The sequence below is a fragment of the Ictalurus furcatus genome, chromosome 18, assembly GCF_023375685.1.
Source record: "Ictalurus furcatus strain D&B chromosome 18, Billie_1.0, whole genome shotgun sequence".
NCBI classification, from domain to species: Eukaryota; Metazoa; Chordata; class Actinopteri; order Siluriformes; family Ictaluridae; genus Ictalurus; species Ictalurus furcatus.
The window spans coordinates 16,152,548-16,172,118 of NC_071272.1; the positions used below are offsets into that span (position 1 = coordinate 16,152,548).

At 39.3% G+C, this 19,571-nt stretch overlaps 1 protein-coding gene across 1 annotated transcript in view; it reads left to right on the top strand.

The window, feature by feature from the left end:
• The window catches only part of igsf9bb (immunoglobulin superfamily, member 9Bb), a 138,445-nt gene that overhangs the window by 66,209 nt on the left and 52,665 nt on the right, over positions 1–19,571 (top strand). The window contains exons 5-6 of the mRNA XM_053648209.1: positions 11,852–11,969; positions 15,931–16,072. Coding sequence (XP_053504184.1) covers positions 11,852–11,969; positions 15,931–16,072 — 260 coding nt within the window. The remainder of the gene's footprint in view (positions 1–11,851; positions 11,970–15,930; positions 16,073–19,571) is intronic.

Below are 19,571 nucleotides of genomic sequence, written 5' to 3' on the forward strand. Positions count from 1 at the left end.
ATACACATAGCTGAATAAAAGCTAGAAAATGGCAGCAACAGGCTTTTGCCTTTAAGACCGAACACTAAACAACCGAAGAAGGATGAGGATTTGATGAGAGGCGTGTTGTTATGCATAGCTTGTTAGTTTGAGTGACAGCAAGCATTTAACTGTTGAGAAAGAAACTCAGATCTTATTAACAGAGAAGCCAGAGAGGCAGAGAGGTTGTTTTTTATTGTTATATTTATATAGCTTATATTATGTGTTCTTTATATTTTCTATTTGTATATATATTTTCTTATTATTTATATATTACATTATAGTTCCTCAGCAGGCTGTAGATAAAAGATGATTACTGGAGTTTAAATTAAAGTGTAATTATCAACTTTGCTTAACAATTTATTCTTGACAATGGTTAAAACCCACATTATCTGAAGGAACAAGTCCAATTGCGACTATAAGCTGGCTTGTGATCATTTGAGTTGCCCTATCTCTACACTAATGAGCATCTGTTAGAGATTTTGGAGAGATTTGCAAAACCCCAACTGAGTGAATATCGAATTTAATGATATGAACTTAAATATATTAAAGGTTTAATTGATCTCATATTGTCAGTATGAGATAAAGCTAATTAACCACAAAGATATTTTTCCTTAATTAAATGTATAACAAGGATCCAAATCACCACGTAATACTGTGATCACACCGGCAGCTATTCTTTTTCACCTTCATCACTCAGGACACTGGACCTTTTGTTCACGAGCTAGCACGATATCCACACAAGCTAGCTATGTATGAAACATATATAAAACCAGTCATGTGATCACAAGCCAGATGTTTTCCCAGTCAAAATACAGTTCCCGAGGGAAAGGCTTGTGTATAAAATGCATCTGTGCAGTGCATTGAGCCTAAAAAAAAAACATTTTGCTCCATGTATTTTACTGCCTTGGTTTACCAAAATAGAACAACAAAGACACTGACACTGTTCTGCACTACAAGCATGTAGGAGCAGAATGAGTATCACTGACTGGCTCAGGAGCTGTGAGTAGGAATAAATACGAGGAAACAAAAAGCATGGGGAAAACAAGAAACATACCAGCAATCTTTATTGGTTGTGCAATATTGTTTTATCTCCCCTCGACTTCATCAGAAATAGCGAAAAGTCAGCATATCAGTCAAACATATAAAGATATGCTCAGGCATCCCTTCTTACAAATAGCCTGAGGTCTTATTGGGTTCATCACATTTTACCTCCTTGCCCATATTGGCATGAGTGAATGTTTTGGCGTCTTTTTAAAAAGATTTCGACTTGCCAGTAGAATTCGTCTGGGTTAGTGGGTCTAATTGGTCCAGATGTTTGTCAGTCTACAGTATACACTGATCAACCATAACATTTGAACATTGATTATTTCATTACAATGGCACCTGTCAAGCGGTCAGATGTACGAGGCAGCAAGTGCCAAATTCTGATGTCTAGATGCCTGGGTCAGAGCATCTCCAAAACAGCATGTCTTCTGAGGTGTTCCCAGTATGTTAGTGGCTAGTACCTAACAAAAGTGGTCCAAGGAAGGACAACTGGTGAACCAGCAACAGGGTCATGGGCGCTCAAGGCTCATTGATGCATGTGGGGAGCGAAGGCTAGCCTTTCTTGTCTGAGGAACATGATAAAGAGTTCGAAGTGTTGACATGGCCTCCAAATTCCCCAGATCTCAATCCGATCGAGCATCTGTAGGATGTGCTGGACGTACAAGTCTGAACCATGGAGTCCCCACCTCTCAAATGATCTGCTACTAACTTCTTGGTGTTCTATAACTTCTCGTCACTTCTTGGCGACACAATATTAGGCAGGTGATTTTAATGTTATGGCTGATTGGTGTGTATGAATAGTACTGTATGAGGTCTTTCATGATCCGCATGAAATCTTGGCCGAAATCAGTAACAGATGGTGTAACACATAGCACGTGTTCTCTATGACAGATTATACAATAATGATCCTCCAAAGAATACTACTAGGTTCTGCTTACATCATCAAAGAGCATGATCTGGCCTTGTGCAAAAAATGGGGTTGCATAAACAGGTATAATGGTAGCAATATTATACTTAGCGAAACCAAATTTTAAAGTTTGGAGCCATTTGTGACAGCGTCAAAGAACTCAATTTACTTAAAGTGAGCTAGAGATGATAAGGATTATTATTGTGTCCATTTTTTTATGTACATGCATGCAGGCATGTAGGCTGGTAACTTTATATGAATAAACATGAGTGTTTTATATTAAAGTCAAAGTTGACTCTTTTCTGTCATCCTGGTGGTGTGTTTTTAGATGAGTGTCATAACAGCAGTCACACTCTGAGATTTCAAACAAAAATTTCTGAAACTGCCAGAACATTTTCATCAGTTGTCTTTGGTCACAATAACACTAAATTGGCTGCCAGTGAGATCAGGGGTAGATTTAGTGATTTGGGGGGCCTTAGGCAAAATACAGTGCATCCGGAAAGTATTCACAGCGTTTCACTTTTTCCACATTTTGTTATGTTACAGCCTTATTCCAAAATGCATTAAATTCATTATTTTCCTCAAAATTCTACAAACAGTACCCCATAATGACAACGTAAAAGAAGTTTGTTTGAAATCTTTGCAAATTTATTAAAAATAAAAACAAAAAAAGCACATGTACATAAGTATTCACCGCCTTTGCTCAATACTTTGTTGAAACACCCTTGGCACCAATTACAGCCTCAAGTCTTTTTGAGTATGATGCTACAAGCTTGGCACACCTATTTTTGGGCAGTTTCTCCCATTCTTCTTTGCAGGACCTCTCAAGCTCCATCAGGTTGGATGGGGAGCATCGGTGCACAGCCATTTTCAGATCTCTCCAGAGATGTTCAATCGGGTTCAAGTCTGGGCTCTGGCTGGGCCACTCAAGGACATTCAGAGAGTTGTCCTGTAGCCACTCCTTTGTTATCTTGGCTGTGTGCTTAGGGTCATTGTCCTGTTGGAAGATGAACCTTCGCCCCAGTCTGAGGTCCAGAGCGCTCTGGAGCAGGTTTTCATCAAGGATGTCTCTGTACGTTGCTGCATTCATCTTTCCCTTGTGCCTGACTAGTCTCCCACTTCCTGCCGCTGATAAACATCCTCACAGCATGATGCTGCCACCACCATGCTTCACTGTAGGGATGGTATTGGCCACATGATGACTGGTGCCTGGTTTCCTCCAGACATGACACTTGCCATTCAGGCCAAAGTGTTCAATCTTTGTTTCATCATGGTCTGAGAATCCTTCAAGTGCCTTTTGGCAAACTCCAGGGGGGCTGTCATGTGCCTTTTACTGAGGAGTGGCTTCCATCTGGCCACTCTGCCATTCAGGCCTGATTAGTGGAGTGCTGCAGAGATGGTTGTTCTTCTGGAAGGTTCTCCTCTCTCCACAGAGACACGCTGGAGCTCTGTCAGAGTGACCATTGGGATTTTGGTCACCTTCCTGACTAAGGCACTTCTCCCTGATTGCTCAGTTTGGCCGGGTGGCCAGCTCTAGGAAGAGTCCTTCTGGCTCTAAACTTCTTCCATTTACGGATGATGGAGTCCACTGTGCTCACTGGGACCTTCAATGCTGCAGAAATGTTTCTGTACCCTTCCCCAGATCTGTGCCTTGATACAATCCTGTCTCGGAGGTCTAAAGACAATTCCTTGGACTTCGTGGCTTGGTTTGTGCTCTGACATGCATTGTTAACTGTGGGACCTTATATAGACAGGTGTGTGCCTTTCCAAATCATGTCCAATCAATTGAATTTACCACAGGTGGACTCCAATCAAGTTGTAGAAACATCTCAAGAATGAAACAGGATGCACCTAAGCTCAATTTTGAGTGTCATGGCAAAGGCTGTGAATACTTAGGTACATGTGCTTTTTTTTTTTTTAATAAATATGCAAAGATTTCAAACAAACTGGTTTCATGTTGTTATTATGGGATTTTGTTCGTAGAATTTTGAGGAAAATAATGAATTTAATCCATTTTGGAATAAGGCTATAACATAACAAAATGTGGAAAAAGGAATGGCGCCCTATTCAGTGTTTTAACATCAATGTTTAAATGTTCAGCATACATTATTTAGCATTAATAATTATATATATATGATTTGCATTTTTAGGGAGCCCTTGGATTCTGGGGGCCCAATGTGCTTGCCTTTCTTTGCATAGTGCTAAGTCCACCCCTGCCACCTATCTTATCTCATGTCCAAAGAATTGATTTATGATGTTTGTCTGGGACAGCGCAGTCGGGTGCTCATGTCATGTTTAAGCTTCTGTGTGTGTGATTTTGCCTGTATGTGTGTGTGTGTGTGTGTGTGTGTAGTTGTGTGTTGTTGGGTCTGCTGTAGTCTAGCCACATGTCTCCATCTGGTTAATTAGAGTAATTACTGTGTCGCAGATTGCTGCTGTTTTGAATAAATGGGCTGCACTTATCTGTGTTCTTGCCATTCTGTGTGGGTGTGTGTGTGTGTGTGTGGGTGTGTGTGTGTGTGCGTGCGCGCGCGTACATCCATGTGCGTGCTGTCGTACATACATACATTATTCAAAAACAAAAAAAAATGGATTACAATTAATTTTTAATTTAGGTACATCATGTCAAAGTGTTCTAAATAAGGTATTTATGATAAATGTTACGGCCCAGTCTAGGTTAAGCCACACAGAGTAACCAGCTTGGGATTCAATTGGATTGACCTTTAAAAATGAGGGAGCCAGGAATAACAACACAAACAGGGTTGTTCAAAGAAGTAGTGGTATATTGTAACACAAAAAAATATATACATATAGTTGAACAAGGAACCAAACCAGGCATAACTTCAGGGTGGGCCTAGGCCAAAATAATAGACAAAAGAATTCTATTATTAGGTAGCTAGCTTACCTAAAAGGAAAAGAAAGAAAATACAAGGATACTTCCCTAACTACCTAAGTAAAAAAAAAAACATACAAAAGGACCCTCTCCCAAAAGAAATGGCAGCCACACCCCTACTGCCACTGAACCAAGAATCATATATACAATGGTGGATAGAATGCACAAAAACAGGTACAGGGACAACCAAACTCAAAGTCAAAAACCAGAACAGCAGTCAGACTATAGCATAAAGTAGCACAACCAAACACACGCTCCAAACCACCAACACACACATAACCACCTCCAACATCCCACCCCATTCTCACACCTCTTCCTCTTTAAATGTGGTTGCCATTTAGTGATGTCATCCTGGGAGGCGGGAACAGGGCAGGCTAGGGAAGGCTGGAAACTTTGGGAGGGAGTTCGGACCTGCACACAAAATATGGCACAGCACACCAATAAAAACTTCCCATCCCAAAGATAGCGGGTTGTAACATAAAGCACAATAATGCATTTATTCGTTGGCTATAAATCTATATATATATATATATATATATATATATATATATATATATATATATATATAAAGTCTACACATGATTAAAAAAACAGTAATAACATAAAAGTCCCTAACTATGAATTAACCAGCTTAATTGGACCAATTATGGTTTTAATCTGGATTTTAAAAGAATTAAAGAGCTTTTGTTCCAAATATGCTCTTAAAAGCTATTTCACTGGATACCAGTTGGTAATCCAATCTTCATCAGCATTGATTCTGCATGGATTACCAGAAGGTAAATGTTGTCACAGTTCCGGATTTCCAGTAATGGAGGACTGTATTGACAACTTGGGTACTGCTAATTACGTTACCAAGCTTGATTTCCTGAAGGGGTATTGGCAGGTCACACTAACTGCCAGAGCATCATAAATGTCACTGTTTGTAACCCCTGTGCATTTCCTACAATATCCTGTAGTGGTGTTTGACTTGGGGAATGCTCCTGTGATGTTTCAGCAGTTAGTTGATACACTATGGTTATTGATTAAATAGATTAAACCAGAAGTTCCCAAACTTTTCCAGGGCAAGGCCCCCCAAATGGCATTAACATTTGACTGAGGCCCCCCTTTTGCAAGATGTCTTTAAAACACATTAAAAATACAGACTTCTGAATATATCCCCCCTTTTTTATATTAATAATTACATCTTACATCTTTACATTTCATTAGGAATTGATTGTGTGTGTGTGTGTGTGTGTGTGTGTGTGTTGTTGTCTGAGAGTGAGAATTTATTTTTCACACCAAATTGTTGAGGCCCCCCGGGCGCCCCCTGGCAGCCCCCACTTGAAAATCACTGGATTAAACCATCTATTCTTTTGCATGCTCTGATCATTTAGACACACTAAGGTGCAAAGTTTCTAGAGAAAAAGGCATTGAAACCAGCTGATCTTAGTTCGATGAAAATCACTACAAATCATAAGAAATAACACAAAATCTATTATATATTATGGAATTTATAGAGTAGGGGCGTGGTGGCTTTGTGGTTAACATGTTTGCATGTTCTCCCCGTGCTTCGGTGGTTTCCTCAGGGTACTCCGGTTTCCTCCCCCAGTCCAAAGACATGCTTTGTAGGCTGATTGCTATCTTTAAATTGTCTGTAGTGTGTGAATGGGTATGTGAGTGTGTGTGTAATTGTGCCCTTTGATGGACTGGCAATCCATCCGGTTGTCCCCCCTGCCTTGTGCCCCATGTTCCCAGGAATAGGCTCCAGGTTCACCCATGACCCTGTGTACTGTAGGATAAGCGGTATAGAAAATGGATGGTTTCATTCCAAATGTGATGCAGGAGCATCATGGACATTTTTACAGTTGGCAGCTAGTTTATAAACTGCATTGATGTCCATTTCTCAGTCCCATAGCTACTTGATCAAAGCATGACATTCACTCTGAGGAAACCACACTTATGCTAGCAAGGTCTTAGACATCTTTATGCAGACTGACTGTTTCACCACAGCATTTGTTAAACTGACTTCTTACCCACATGAACATGAAATTTGCAGGAAGATACTGTAGCCAAGGCAAGATCACAATGTAAATACAAACAAAAATTCAGATACTTTGGTGAAATATTTTAAGGGTTTTGGTATATTTGATTCTTTTTTGGCTTCTTGGTTTCAGGTTTTTCTTTTTGGCTGTTTGACAGAATTCAGCCACAGCAACATTCTACAGGTTTTCCCAGGCTGCCAGGGTTTCACATATCTCGAGCAGGGACTTCAGAGTGACCCTCAGGGTCTTTTTAACCCTGTGTTAGACAGTCGTCTGGTAAAACGGAGTAAAACCCCAATGAGTCCTAAGAGAGAGGCTCCGTGTTAGTAAAATGCTGTACTTTTATGCTGATATGAGACCAGTTTAGCTGTTTTTGCAGGTTGTGCTTGAGAATTGAAATCAGAAAAAAAACAGATCCTACATAAACTGAATACCTTGAATGCTGAGAAATAAGAGAGACTGGTGTTGGTATCAGCATCACTTTCTTTACCTGCATCACAAGATGACATGTGCACATGTCAAAACAATTATTCACATATATGTATGGTAACTTTTTACAGGTGCAAAGCACCTCATGGACCTGACCTGTAAATGTTTCTCAAGAAATGTCATTGTTGAAAGTGAGGCATGAACCTTTGCTATGAATTGTGTGTGTGTGTTTGCACTGAAAAATCTTTATTTGTTTACGGCACCAAATGTCCGTATCTGTATTTGGATTTAAACCTGAAATGGACATGGCCCATTAAAGCAGCGGTTTTGGTTTAATTAAATATGGACCTCACCACTCTGCCCCAGAAACATTGGGAAACATTGAGGGGAAATCTCTGAGGTAGAAATGCCCGTGTTGTCAGCATGGTCTGTGAATTCTGGCTCTGACAGTTCCTCAACTTTCCCCTTTCTCAAGAGATGTGTGCAGGACTGCGTTTAATCTAGCTTGACATCTATTATCTTTGTACCTGTTCTTGTTTTTATCAAATAAATCTGGTTGGTTCTATTTCACAAAATGAAAATATATATATATGTATATGTGTATATATATATGTATATATATATATATATATATATATATATATATATATATATATATATATATATATATATATATAGTATTAGCGACCCTAACCAGGCAGTTACTAAGGATGAATGAGTGCTAAATGCATCACACAACTACTCATGTTTTAAAAATCAGTAGTATTTGATTTATATTTGTATCTGTTCACATTATCTGTTCATCCCGGATAATGTATTTGTATCCGGTTTCATCCCTAGTGTATAAGAAGTAAAAGGGCCAAAACACACCTTATACTAATGCAGCTTTCATGCTGCCAACAATGACTGGATTTTACTCATCTCTGCAGTGTTCACATGGTTGCCAAGCAATAAAAGCATTTGTTGATTTGTTGAGCTACATGCATTTTATATGTCAGGCTTTTTAAATATAATACTCGTGTTTTTTTAATGCTTTGCTAAAGTTATTAAACAAAACACCTGCTGTATCACATTACAGATTCAGAGCTATCAGTCATCTATAAACAGAAACATTTAAACCTTTCTGTATTTGAATTGTTTCACTTTCTTTACCACATTGCTGTTAAATGCAAGCAGTGTCTAGAATAAAACAGTGACCTGTTTTATTCTTCATTCTCTATTATTGGGGCTGCTGTGGCTCAGGTGGTAGAGCGGGTTGTCCACTAATCATAGGGTTGGCGGTTTGATTCCCGGCCCACATGACTCCACATGCCGAAGTGTCCTTGGACAAGACACCGAACCCCAAGTTGCTCCCGATGGCAAGCTAGTGCCTTGCATGGCAGCTCTGCTACCATTGGTGTGTGAGTGAATGGGTGAATGAGAAGCAGTGTAAAGCGCTTTGTAGAACTGCTACGGTTAAAAAAAGCACTATATAAGTGCAGACCATTTACCATTTATTCTGGTCAGAGTTTCCATTGATTTAGAGGGTTGCCATTGGTCTCAGGAACACTAGCCAGGAGTAGCAGGAATAGACCCTGGACTGGATGCCAGTTCATCGCAAGCAACCGCAAACACATATGCACCCTCATCCCTCATTCTCACATAGAGGCAATTTAGACTGGCCTATCTATCTACTGGCACAAGAACCTGGAGGACACCCATAAAGTCACAGGGAGAGCATGCAAAACTGAGCTTAGGAGGTGAGGTTAGAAAACAATTCAGTCTTCTGTCAATTTTTAACTCAAAACGCTTTATCCATCCATCCATTTTCTGTACAGCTTATCCTATACAGGGTCACAGGGGAGCCTGGAGCCTGTCCCAGGGAACTTAGGGCACAAGGCATCACAGCCCATCACAGGGCACAATCACACACACACATTCACACACTATGGACTGTTTGGAAACACCAAGGGTGGGACATGCAAACTCCACGCACAAAGGGCGGAGGCAGGATTTGAAACCCCAAATCCGGAGGGGCAAAGCAAACATGCTAACCAAAAGGAAAGGTGAACACTTTCCTTTTATTGACTCACTGTCACAACACATCCTAAATTAGGATCAGACAGACACATTCATGTATCATTCCATATAATCAAATCTTATCTGTGTTATATTATATGTGTAGAGCCATTGTGTGTCATTGTTTAATTCGTACTGTATTCCTTATAACTGAAAAATGAAGGCTTTAGACCTAAACTAGACTAAACTAAAAGTTTCAGAGAATTTCCTTCTGCTTTCGGGGGGGCATAAGAAGCAACTGGGTTATCAAGAATCTACAATAGTATAATGTCATTATTTAAATTTGATTTCCAACAAGGACACACAATAGAAACCTTAATTATTGACTAATGATGGTGGAATTTGCCTGATCTGTTAGATCTGTTTATGAGAATCTCAAAAGACATGCTTTATTAATTCTCCTGTAAACTTAATTGTTATAGGACTAATGTCATTCCAGAGAGGTAAGGTCATGGTAATAAGCATTCCTTTTTATTACTGGATATTAGGAGAAGTGCAGGCGTCCTTCAGGGATCACTACTGGGACCAATTCAGCTGCTACAGTGGAAAACAGTGAAGAATGTTTGATAGTCATAAAGCTATTATTAGAATGGCAATGGTGTATCTGTGGGTGTAAGAGAGAGAACAGGAGCACATTGATCTTTAAGTCCCTGGTGGAGTGGCCTGGTTTATTTGATCTCTCCTACGTTTGCTCTCTTTTTGAGTCATGATGTAATAACAATACTTGATGTTTTTGGTTAATGCCCTTTGCTAAATATTTTGTTGACATGTAGAATTGTGTTTACTGTCTCTTTATTGTATCATCTTCAGCTTTCACCTTTTCTCATGATACCATTTTCTTTTCTTTTTTTCTTTTTTTTTTCAGACCAAGTATGAGTACATGTTTCTTGGTACTCATTGATACTGATTCTTATACTAATACTGAAATGAGTAACTTGTTGCTTGTTTATATCGGTTGCTATTAAGTATGAGCAAGTGTGGTGATTAAAAATGAGCACAAAGTACCGTGAATTGCACTTGTGAGCAATTTGTAGACCCTGGTATAAGGAACCTCATGTGTCTCAGTGCTCGCAGAACTGAAGTGCTCTAACATGCAAGCTTGCATCACTGTTCCATGCTTTGCAACTACCTTTGTGTGTGCACACTCTCTATTAAAGATACAGTTTAAATGCCTTAAAATCACATTACTTGTATTGTAGGAAGGTGATTTAGTAGCTTTTTTTCTCCTCATTTCTTCCATGCCGGTGTCCACCAACTAACTACCCCTCCCTATCAAACGACCACCAACCAGACAGGGTGAAGGCATCCAGATCCATAAACATCCAGAGTGCTGTTGACCCTCTTCCACATACATGATTGGATAGTGTCACTGTGATCAACAGGAGAGGGCAATTTGCTTTGCTTTGATTACCATAATTAATTGTGAAATATGTCCAGATCACTGTCATTTGTTTCTTCTGTTCATTACCACTGCAATGTACCCTAGGCTAATGACATATATTATCACATGGTATTGAATGTTGATAACAGAGCATTGATATTGGAGCACATTATCAGACCAATACCTAATACCAGTATCGGTATTAATGCATTCCTACTCATAGCCTTGACTGATAATTGTGTATTGCATCAGAGGCTTTAGTACATGCTAAGATTATGGTGTAATTGTAATTGCAATCCTGAAGAAGGAATTCTCAAGGCAACCATTTATATGGCCATTTCAAGTTATAGTGTCGAATGTTTACATTTACATTTATTCATTTATCAGACGCTTTTATCCAAAGCAACTTACAAAAGAGAAAATACAAGTAAAGCAATATATCAAGCGGAGAACAATACAAGTAGTGCTCCCATACAAGATTTATAATTGGGTTGTAGAGAAGCAAAGTGCACAGAGTAGAGGCGTAAGAGCCAGAGTACGTTTTTGTTTTTTTTGTTTTTTTTAAATAATGTGGGGGTTGGCATTTTAGGGGTTAGTTAGGTGTTCACGGAAGTGGTGGGTTTTTAGCTGTTTTTTGAAGATAGTGACAGATTCCGCTGTCCGGATTGAGGTTGGAAGTTCATTCCACCACTGAGGGACAGTTAGTTTGAAGGTTCTGGAAAGGGACCTTGAGCCACGCTGAGAAGGCGTGAGGGATCGTAAGCCTCAAGGAGAGTGTTGAGGTAGGGGGTGCTGTTCCAGACAAGGTCTTGTACGTGAGCATCAAGGCCTTGAATTTGATACGGGCAGCTACAGAAAGCCAGTGGTGGGAGATGAAGAGGGGTGTGACATGGGTTCTTTTGGGATGTTGGAATGTTGAAAGTCTTTGCAGAATTATTAGACCCTTATAATTAAGGTTGGCATTAACCAACAAGTTTACATAGAAGTATGGTTGTAGCAATCACAAGTGGTAAGATATATTCAGAGTGTGTTGATTGAAGTTTATACACTAACAAGTTTGCATGTCCATCCTGATGATGTGTGCTCTGTTTCAACAGGTGAGCGATGGCAGTCTGAAGGTGTTGTCCATCAGCCGGCAGGACAGAGGAGCATACACGTGCAGGGCCTACAGCGTGCAGGGAGAGGCCATCCACACCACACGCCTACTCGTCCAAGGTAGCGACCTCAGATTGACCTCAGATTGTTGTCTAAGCACGTGGGTGTGTAGGAGCTTGACTGAATATCTAAATACCATCTGTCAGTAAAAATGCCACAGCCATAGCCATCAAGAAAGAAATCTCTTAGTGCAGTGGTTCTCAAACTGGGGGCCGTCAGATGGCACCGGGGGGCCACATAGAAATTCTAGAACATTTTTGTAAAAAAATTATTTTACCTGTATGTCGGTAAGACGGGCTTGTCAACCTTTGAACTATGATGTACATAAAAATGAGAAATATTAATAAATTAATACACAGCATACTAAGACACACACCAAACAGAGACATCCACTGATATACTAGTGTACTATTAGCGACACGCTGATCAAACCTAAGACTATTTTAAATGGATACGTTTTTAGATAGAGGATGTAGTCTCTTTGCTGAGAAAGTTAATACAGGAGAGCCTAGTATGAAAAAAAATCTACTTGCAAAAATTTGACAACTCTAGGGGGCCACAAATGGATGCACCCTACACAAGGGTGGCCTCACGCGGAAAAGTTTGAGAACCACTGTCTTAGTGAGTACCTACAAGGGGTGTCTATGGTAGGTATACCAGTAAATGGCAAGGATTCAGGGTAAATATGTGCAGAGAATATTGAATTGTTAGTCATGAGTAGTATCTGCTACATCTTTATCTTGAATGAATTTATGTACATTTTAATTTAGTATAAGCTTTTTATCCAGAGAGTGTTACAATCAAGGCATGATGCAGTTCAAGCTCAAGAAAACAAAAAAAGCTTTTTTGCTTTTTAGTCCTGTTATCTGAACCTACATTCGTCTGATCACTTGCTCGGATTCTTAACCACTGAGTCAGCACAGCCTGGAGAATACGCTGTAAAGTTTAGAGGATGTCCCCTGAAGCTCAGTGTGGGGAATTAGCAGTGGTGTATGTGTCTCTGCCCACATGATTTCCACACACATTGATCTGCTCCACTCAAAAAAGTGGTATGATTTAGATTTAGCCCTAGAGATATGAATATTAGATATAGATTATTTTAAACTTCTTTATTAAGACTGCAAGTACTCCCCTACAAAGAACTACATAGAAATACTCTATAGTAGTGTTTGGCCAATCAATTCTGATTTAATAATGCTAACAATGTTAATGAACCTCTGGATTTTTAATGTTACTGCAGTGACAAGCTAATAGTAGTGTACCTTCCAAAAATCTTTCTGGAACTGCTGATGTTGAAACTCCAGTGGAAGAGCCACATGCTGGGGGCTTCCTCTCTGGAGTCTCACACTTCACACTCAGTAACTGCTACAGATGATCAATGGCAAAATCTTTTTGCCCTGTGAAGCCATTGGTTCCATATTGATTTGATGCCCTGGCGCTGTCCTCAAAGTTCACTCATATTTAACTTTGAAGCAGTTAATGCTGCCTTTTTCAAACAGCAACCAATAAGATGAGCCATCATACAGTACGTGATGACCAAAGAAGCCGCTCTCTGTGTGTTTTCACCGATTTTCGCCAAAGGATGACCATAGGGAGAACCTTTTTATTTTGTTAGAGATTTAGACATGCTGGATTTAGCTCTATGAACGTTTTCTAACACGTCTTGATGAAGTAGCACGTGGCTTAGTGGTCAGCACGTTTGCCTCGCACGTTACGGGTTCGAATCCCGCCTCCGTCCTGTATGCATGGAGTATGCATGTTCTCCCCGTGCTTCGGGGGTTTCCTCCGGGTACTCTGTTTTCCTCCCCTAGTCCAAAGACATGTGCTGTAGGCAGATTGGTATTTCCAAATTTTCCATAGTGCATGAATGGGTATATGAATGTGTGTGTGCAATTTTAACCTGCAATGGCTTGGTCCCCTGCTTTGTGCCCCAAGTTCCCTGGGATAGGCTCCAGGCTCCCCCGTAACCCTTTGTACTGTTGAATAAACGATATGGAAAACGGATGGACTACCTTCACAGTGAGCGAACTGCAAAATAGTAGTCTTCTGTGACTTCTGCTATGCTCTTCTGTAAGTGCATAAACCCAGCATGTTCTTCATTATGGGCTATATAAGAATTATAGCCGGAGATCGAAATGGGGCTCAGAGCCCATGCAGACAAGGTAATCAGAGGCATATCTATCTTAATAGGTCAAACACACTGATAAGGGTCAAAAGGGAATGAAAATGAGAACATGGAAATCACGGCTCAGAAAAACCTAACTGGCAAGACTTCATGAAGATCAGCGGAAATAAGAATCAAACATAAAACAGGCGAAAACAATCAGTAACAGACTACTAACTGGATACTGGAAATAAACAAAAGGCACATGACAAATTATATTCAAGAACTAAGCAAATGCAGGTATGCTTAATAATAAAAACTCAGTGGTAATCTATAGAAAGGACCACCGAGGAAGTTGGCAATGAGGTGCAGTAATTAGCCAGCCATTTTCGTGTAGGATTCCAGCGCACACACAGAGCAGACGAGATAGACATAGCTAAGCACATTACGCACATTAAGCCGAGAAAGAGTTCAACTGGAGAGATGTCTGAGAGCGGAGACTCCTTCACTCTCTGGCTTACATAACCAATTCAGTGTTTACATAAGGGTGAATGAAAAGAAAGATGCACACAGCGGGTGCTAGATCGAACTGGAGGTGACTGTAATGCTTTTGAAGTGAAAGGGGTTGCTTGGGTTACCATTATTATATTATATTGTGTTGGTTTAATGCACTGTGTGCGTATGTGTGTGTGGCATGAGTTCATATGTTTGTGTTTGTGCAAGCAGGCGTGGGCAGTTGAAGACTTTTTGGATGGAGTTTCTGCTTGTTTGCATACCCTAGTAAACGCTATCTCGCTCTCTCTCTCTCTCTCTCTCTGAGTGTATGTATATATTATGTGTATATATATATATATATATATATATATATATATATATATATATATATATATACACACACACATACACACATATATATATATATATATATATATATATATATATATATATATATATATATATAAATATATATGTACACACAGTATATTGTTAACAGAAGGGAGGATGTGGGGCTTTAAATAAGTTTACAAAAGGTAAATTGGGTTGAGCACTAAACCACACACACACAGGGGACACACAACACCTTGGCTAATGATATTGAAATCAAATGTCTGTGAGGCTTTTTATTATCCATATCCATTTCTAAAAGCCCTTTTGAGACGACATCATGTTCTCAGGTTGACGTCTTTAATAAAGTGTACACCTTTCTCTTCTATAATAAAACTATGTCCAGATGGCTATGGTTTAAACATGAAATGAGTGAATTGACCTACATACCCAGATGTTCGCCTGACATGTGATCATATGACAAATGTTTATTTTTGTTGTTGATTTTTTTTTCATGTTTTGAATTTAATTATGTGAACATAAAGTATCTGTAGCTGTCACTGTAATTGGCCATTATAATAGACAATTTAATCAGTATCTAAGATCTAGTTCTACTTCTAATGGGCTTCCAGTGGAGACAGTAATTAACAGAAAAAAAAAATCTGGATGTGCATGGTTTGCTGGGAGTTTTTCTGTTAGTGCAGGAGGCACTGAACTTACATGTTCACTGGACAGCTGTGAATAAAAAAAACTAACAGCTTGGTCACTTAATCTGCTTGTCCCAGATGCTTCTACATATTATGCTCATAGCTGATGGGGTCATATTGTTCTCACAGGAGAGAAGGCTTACAGTATAAATCACCAGTCTCATGTATTGACATTGTAAACTTATCTTTATTCGCCTGGTTCTTGACTGAAAAGAACAACATACCTGTTGTGTGTAGTATTGTAACTTGAACCTTGATGCTTTGATCGAATGACTCTTGCAGCTCATAACATATCAGCATGATAGCGTTCCACAATTCCATCCCTGGAAGAACTGGAACAAATCTTTAGTAAACCTTTTATTCTGTTTCTCATTTTGGCTTGCAGGACCTCCATTTATCGTCTCCCCTCCAGACAACATCACCGTGAACATATCCCAGGATGCATTCTTCACCTGTCAGGCCGAGGCGTATCCTGGCAACATGACGTACACCTGGTTCTGGGAGGAAGATAATGTCTTCTTCAAGAAGTAAAGTTATGATCGGGTTCATTACTGTATCACATCTCACTGCTGTTGTGCTGTGCTGCGTGGAGAGTTCACGCTCTGTACTCTATGATCATCCTCATTCCAGCTTCAGGAGTACTGGCAGCATTAATATGTGCTACGCATTATCTAACCGCATTTACAAAGCCTGTTCCAAATTTAGTCAATCAGCCAAGACCTGTTGGATGTCTGATGTTTATTTCTTTAACTTGGCTAGAAGCTAGCAGTAAAATGTAGCTAGTAATAAAATTCTATCTCATCCAAAATATTTCAATAAATTGTTGCCCATATGCTCCCCCCCAAACAATATAATTAGCCTATTTAATCATTAGTATGAATAAAATATTTTGTAAAACAGCAGCAAGTTCATCTTTACAAATTTACTTTTAAAGTAGAACTGAATTATCATTTCATAGCTTTGACCTTTGGGGAACATTGGGAGGCTGGGTCTAGCGGGCATCATGTAAAATGTAACTATGTAACTATGAGACTAGCATATCTATGTTCGAGCAGACATTTCTGAAAAATAATTTTGGGTGAGACAGACTTCCACTATATGTTAGCTACATTAGCGTCGTGGAACACGAACAAAACTAAAGGAAACACCAAACATGTCTTGGCTGATCAACTACATTTATGGTGGACGTTAGAAAGCTTTTTATTGCCATTGTCATCTGTTTTAATAGCAGTGACAGCCTGGGAAAACCCTTCACATGGTGAAACTGACATTTCAGGTCTATTATGTATCATTCTAAAACTACACATATCCCAACCATAAGTAAAGTTCAAGCATTTTAAATTTTGATTACCTCAAAAGTGAAAAAGGAGAAAATTACATTTAAAGACTTAATTGTGACTGTGGTGCAAGAGCATTGAGGACTTTTTGACAGCCAGTATCTGATTTACTGAATTGACTAGACATGTTTGTTTTGCTACAGCACGTCCGTACAGTAGATATCCAACAACTTGATCAAAGTGTGACATTCAGTCTGAGGTTTTAAGCATCTTTAGGCAGACTGACCTTGTTTTTTTTTTACCACTGCAGGAAAATGCTTGAAAAAAAAAACAGTTTCAGCATTGTTTTTGTGAATATATTTGTTTTCTTATATTTGCCATATCATTCAGCCATAATGGCATCCAATGGGTTTTCCCAGGCCATCACACATATACATTACATCTTATAGTAAGAATTATGTTAGACTTCCAACATAAAGTCTTAGTTGCATGTTATTTGGAAAGTCAAAAGTTACCACTATTAAGTAGCACCATGACACACACAAACAACTGAAGCATGGATGGTGGCGTTGTACTGCTTGAGTGTCTTTCTGGATCATCATTACATTGTACACATGCATCCGTGTATCTGGTACTTGCTTCAAGACCATACAACACTCTAACATTCCTCGCACATTTATTTCTGTCTCTAAAATGGTGGATTTATGTTTATAATAGTCCAGACAGTACTCTACTGAACACTTCAATGTCAGCTGTTATTTAATCTGCATGGTTTATTAAAGACTATCTGGTAGTAGTTTTTTCAGGCAAAAAAAAGGAGAAAAGGTATCCATTTATACCATATTATATTCATCAGGGCGGTATAACTAGTAGGTTTTCACTGGTACAAGTGTAATTAATTTAACTGATATATCTACAGGTGTTTAGTGGTTAGCATGCTTGCCTCGCGCCTCTGGGGTTGGGAGTTCGAAATCCGTCTCTGCCCTGTGTGCATGTTCTAACCGCGTTTCCTCCCCCAGTCCAAAGACATGCATTGTAGACTGATTGGCATTTCCAGATTGTCCGTTGTGCGTGATTGGGTGTGTGAATGTGTGTGTGTGTGATAGGCTTCACGGATATTGGAGGACAAGGCGGAGGACACCATGGACCGAGTATGGAAAAATAGATTTTTAAAAAGCAGTATGGAAAATAGATAAATAGATGGATATATCTACATATGGTTCTTATTTCAAAATTGATTAATCAGTCAGTTTTCCAAAGATCCAGAACAATAACTCAAAATCTTTAGATGCAGTAGGTATATGCATTTATACCACAGCAGTGTTGAATTCTCAGATCTGATTGTTCAGAAGGTGTTGATTTAATTTTCAATAACAGCAGCTCTGACAGTAGTTCAGAGGTTTATATTAATTAAGGATCTATGACATTATGTCTATAATAAGTGATAGTTGGTAGTACTTTTTGTTACACATAAAGTATATGCTATCTTTTCTATTTTGCCATTACACAAAAAAATGGCTTTTTAGCTGCAACACACTCCTACAACGCTATATCTCATAAGCTGGCTTCTCACAGTCCGAGCACTGGGTTTGCCAGATGCTGAGCAAGTACATTGCGCTGGACTTCTTAATAATGCTCAAGGAAATTAACTTTAAGAATTGCTCAGTAGATACAGAGAGTTTAGGTCTTCCACTTCACTATGTGTCATTAGTTTACCCATTAGCTTGTGCAACGTCTTTTGAACTTCACATCTTGAGAAGGTTTGGAAATCAAACTTGTATTCATCTGTCCATCAAAAAATACATGAAGAAAATTGCAAACATAAAAAAAATTGTGTATTGATGTCTATTCGTAGTTGTTCTAATAAAACATACGTACTGCTAATCTAAGACTCACGCCAATGCTTTAAATTAGAATTTCTATTCTGAGTCATAGTCATTTTGCTATTAAAACAGACTTAAAGGTCACCTAAGCACTGATCCAGGTTTGATCTCAGTCTGAGCTCACTCAGATTTACGAGCCCCAGTGTTGAGTGTTCCAGGTGTGATACCAGTCTGAGCTCATTTATGTTCCAGGCTGATCTTTATTGACCAGTCTGATCGCCGTCTGAGCATGAGATCGCTCAGGCTGCACTCAGACATCCTCTGTTCTTGCTCCCTTCTTGCTCCCCTGATGGAATGGAGCTCGTGTCATCATGTGCTTCACTAGCACTCCGTATAAGTAGTGTGGCATTGAACTATCCTAAACTCCCTCATGCATGACCTGTACACTTCATAGAAAAAGGATTTTATGGCACTTTTTTTTGCTCTGCTGAAAGCACAGTTAGGGAAAGTGACAGAAAGCTGAGGCATGAATAAAGCTGCACTGTTTTGGATTTCCCAGAACTCCTCTCAGTATATCCTCAGCTGGATTTGAAATAGGAGTGTTTCTAAATTGGCATCATCAGATTTTAATAGACCACGAGGTCACAAAGGAACCCAGAGTAAATTCTAAGCAACTAAAGGCCTTTCTCACATTGGCTAATGTGCATGGCAGGGTTGCAGTGCCATTAAAGCCAGAATTGAACCCTTCTTTTCTAACCCTAAAACTTTCCTTTTCAATTATTTTGGCGTGGGCAATATCAATTTTTTTATTCCAATTACTCTTGAGGTACTACTAGCACTGTCTTTCTGGTTCTATTGCAAGAGGATAGTGATGACCACAGTAGAGGTTTTTATACTTTTCCTCATTAAATAAGATTTGTTTCAGG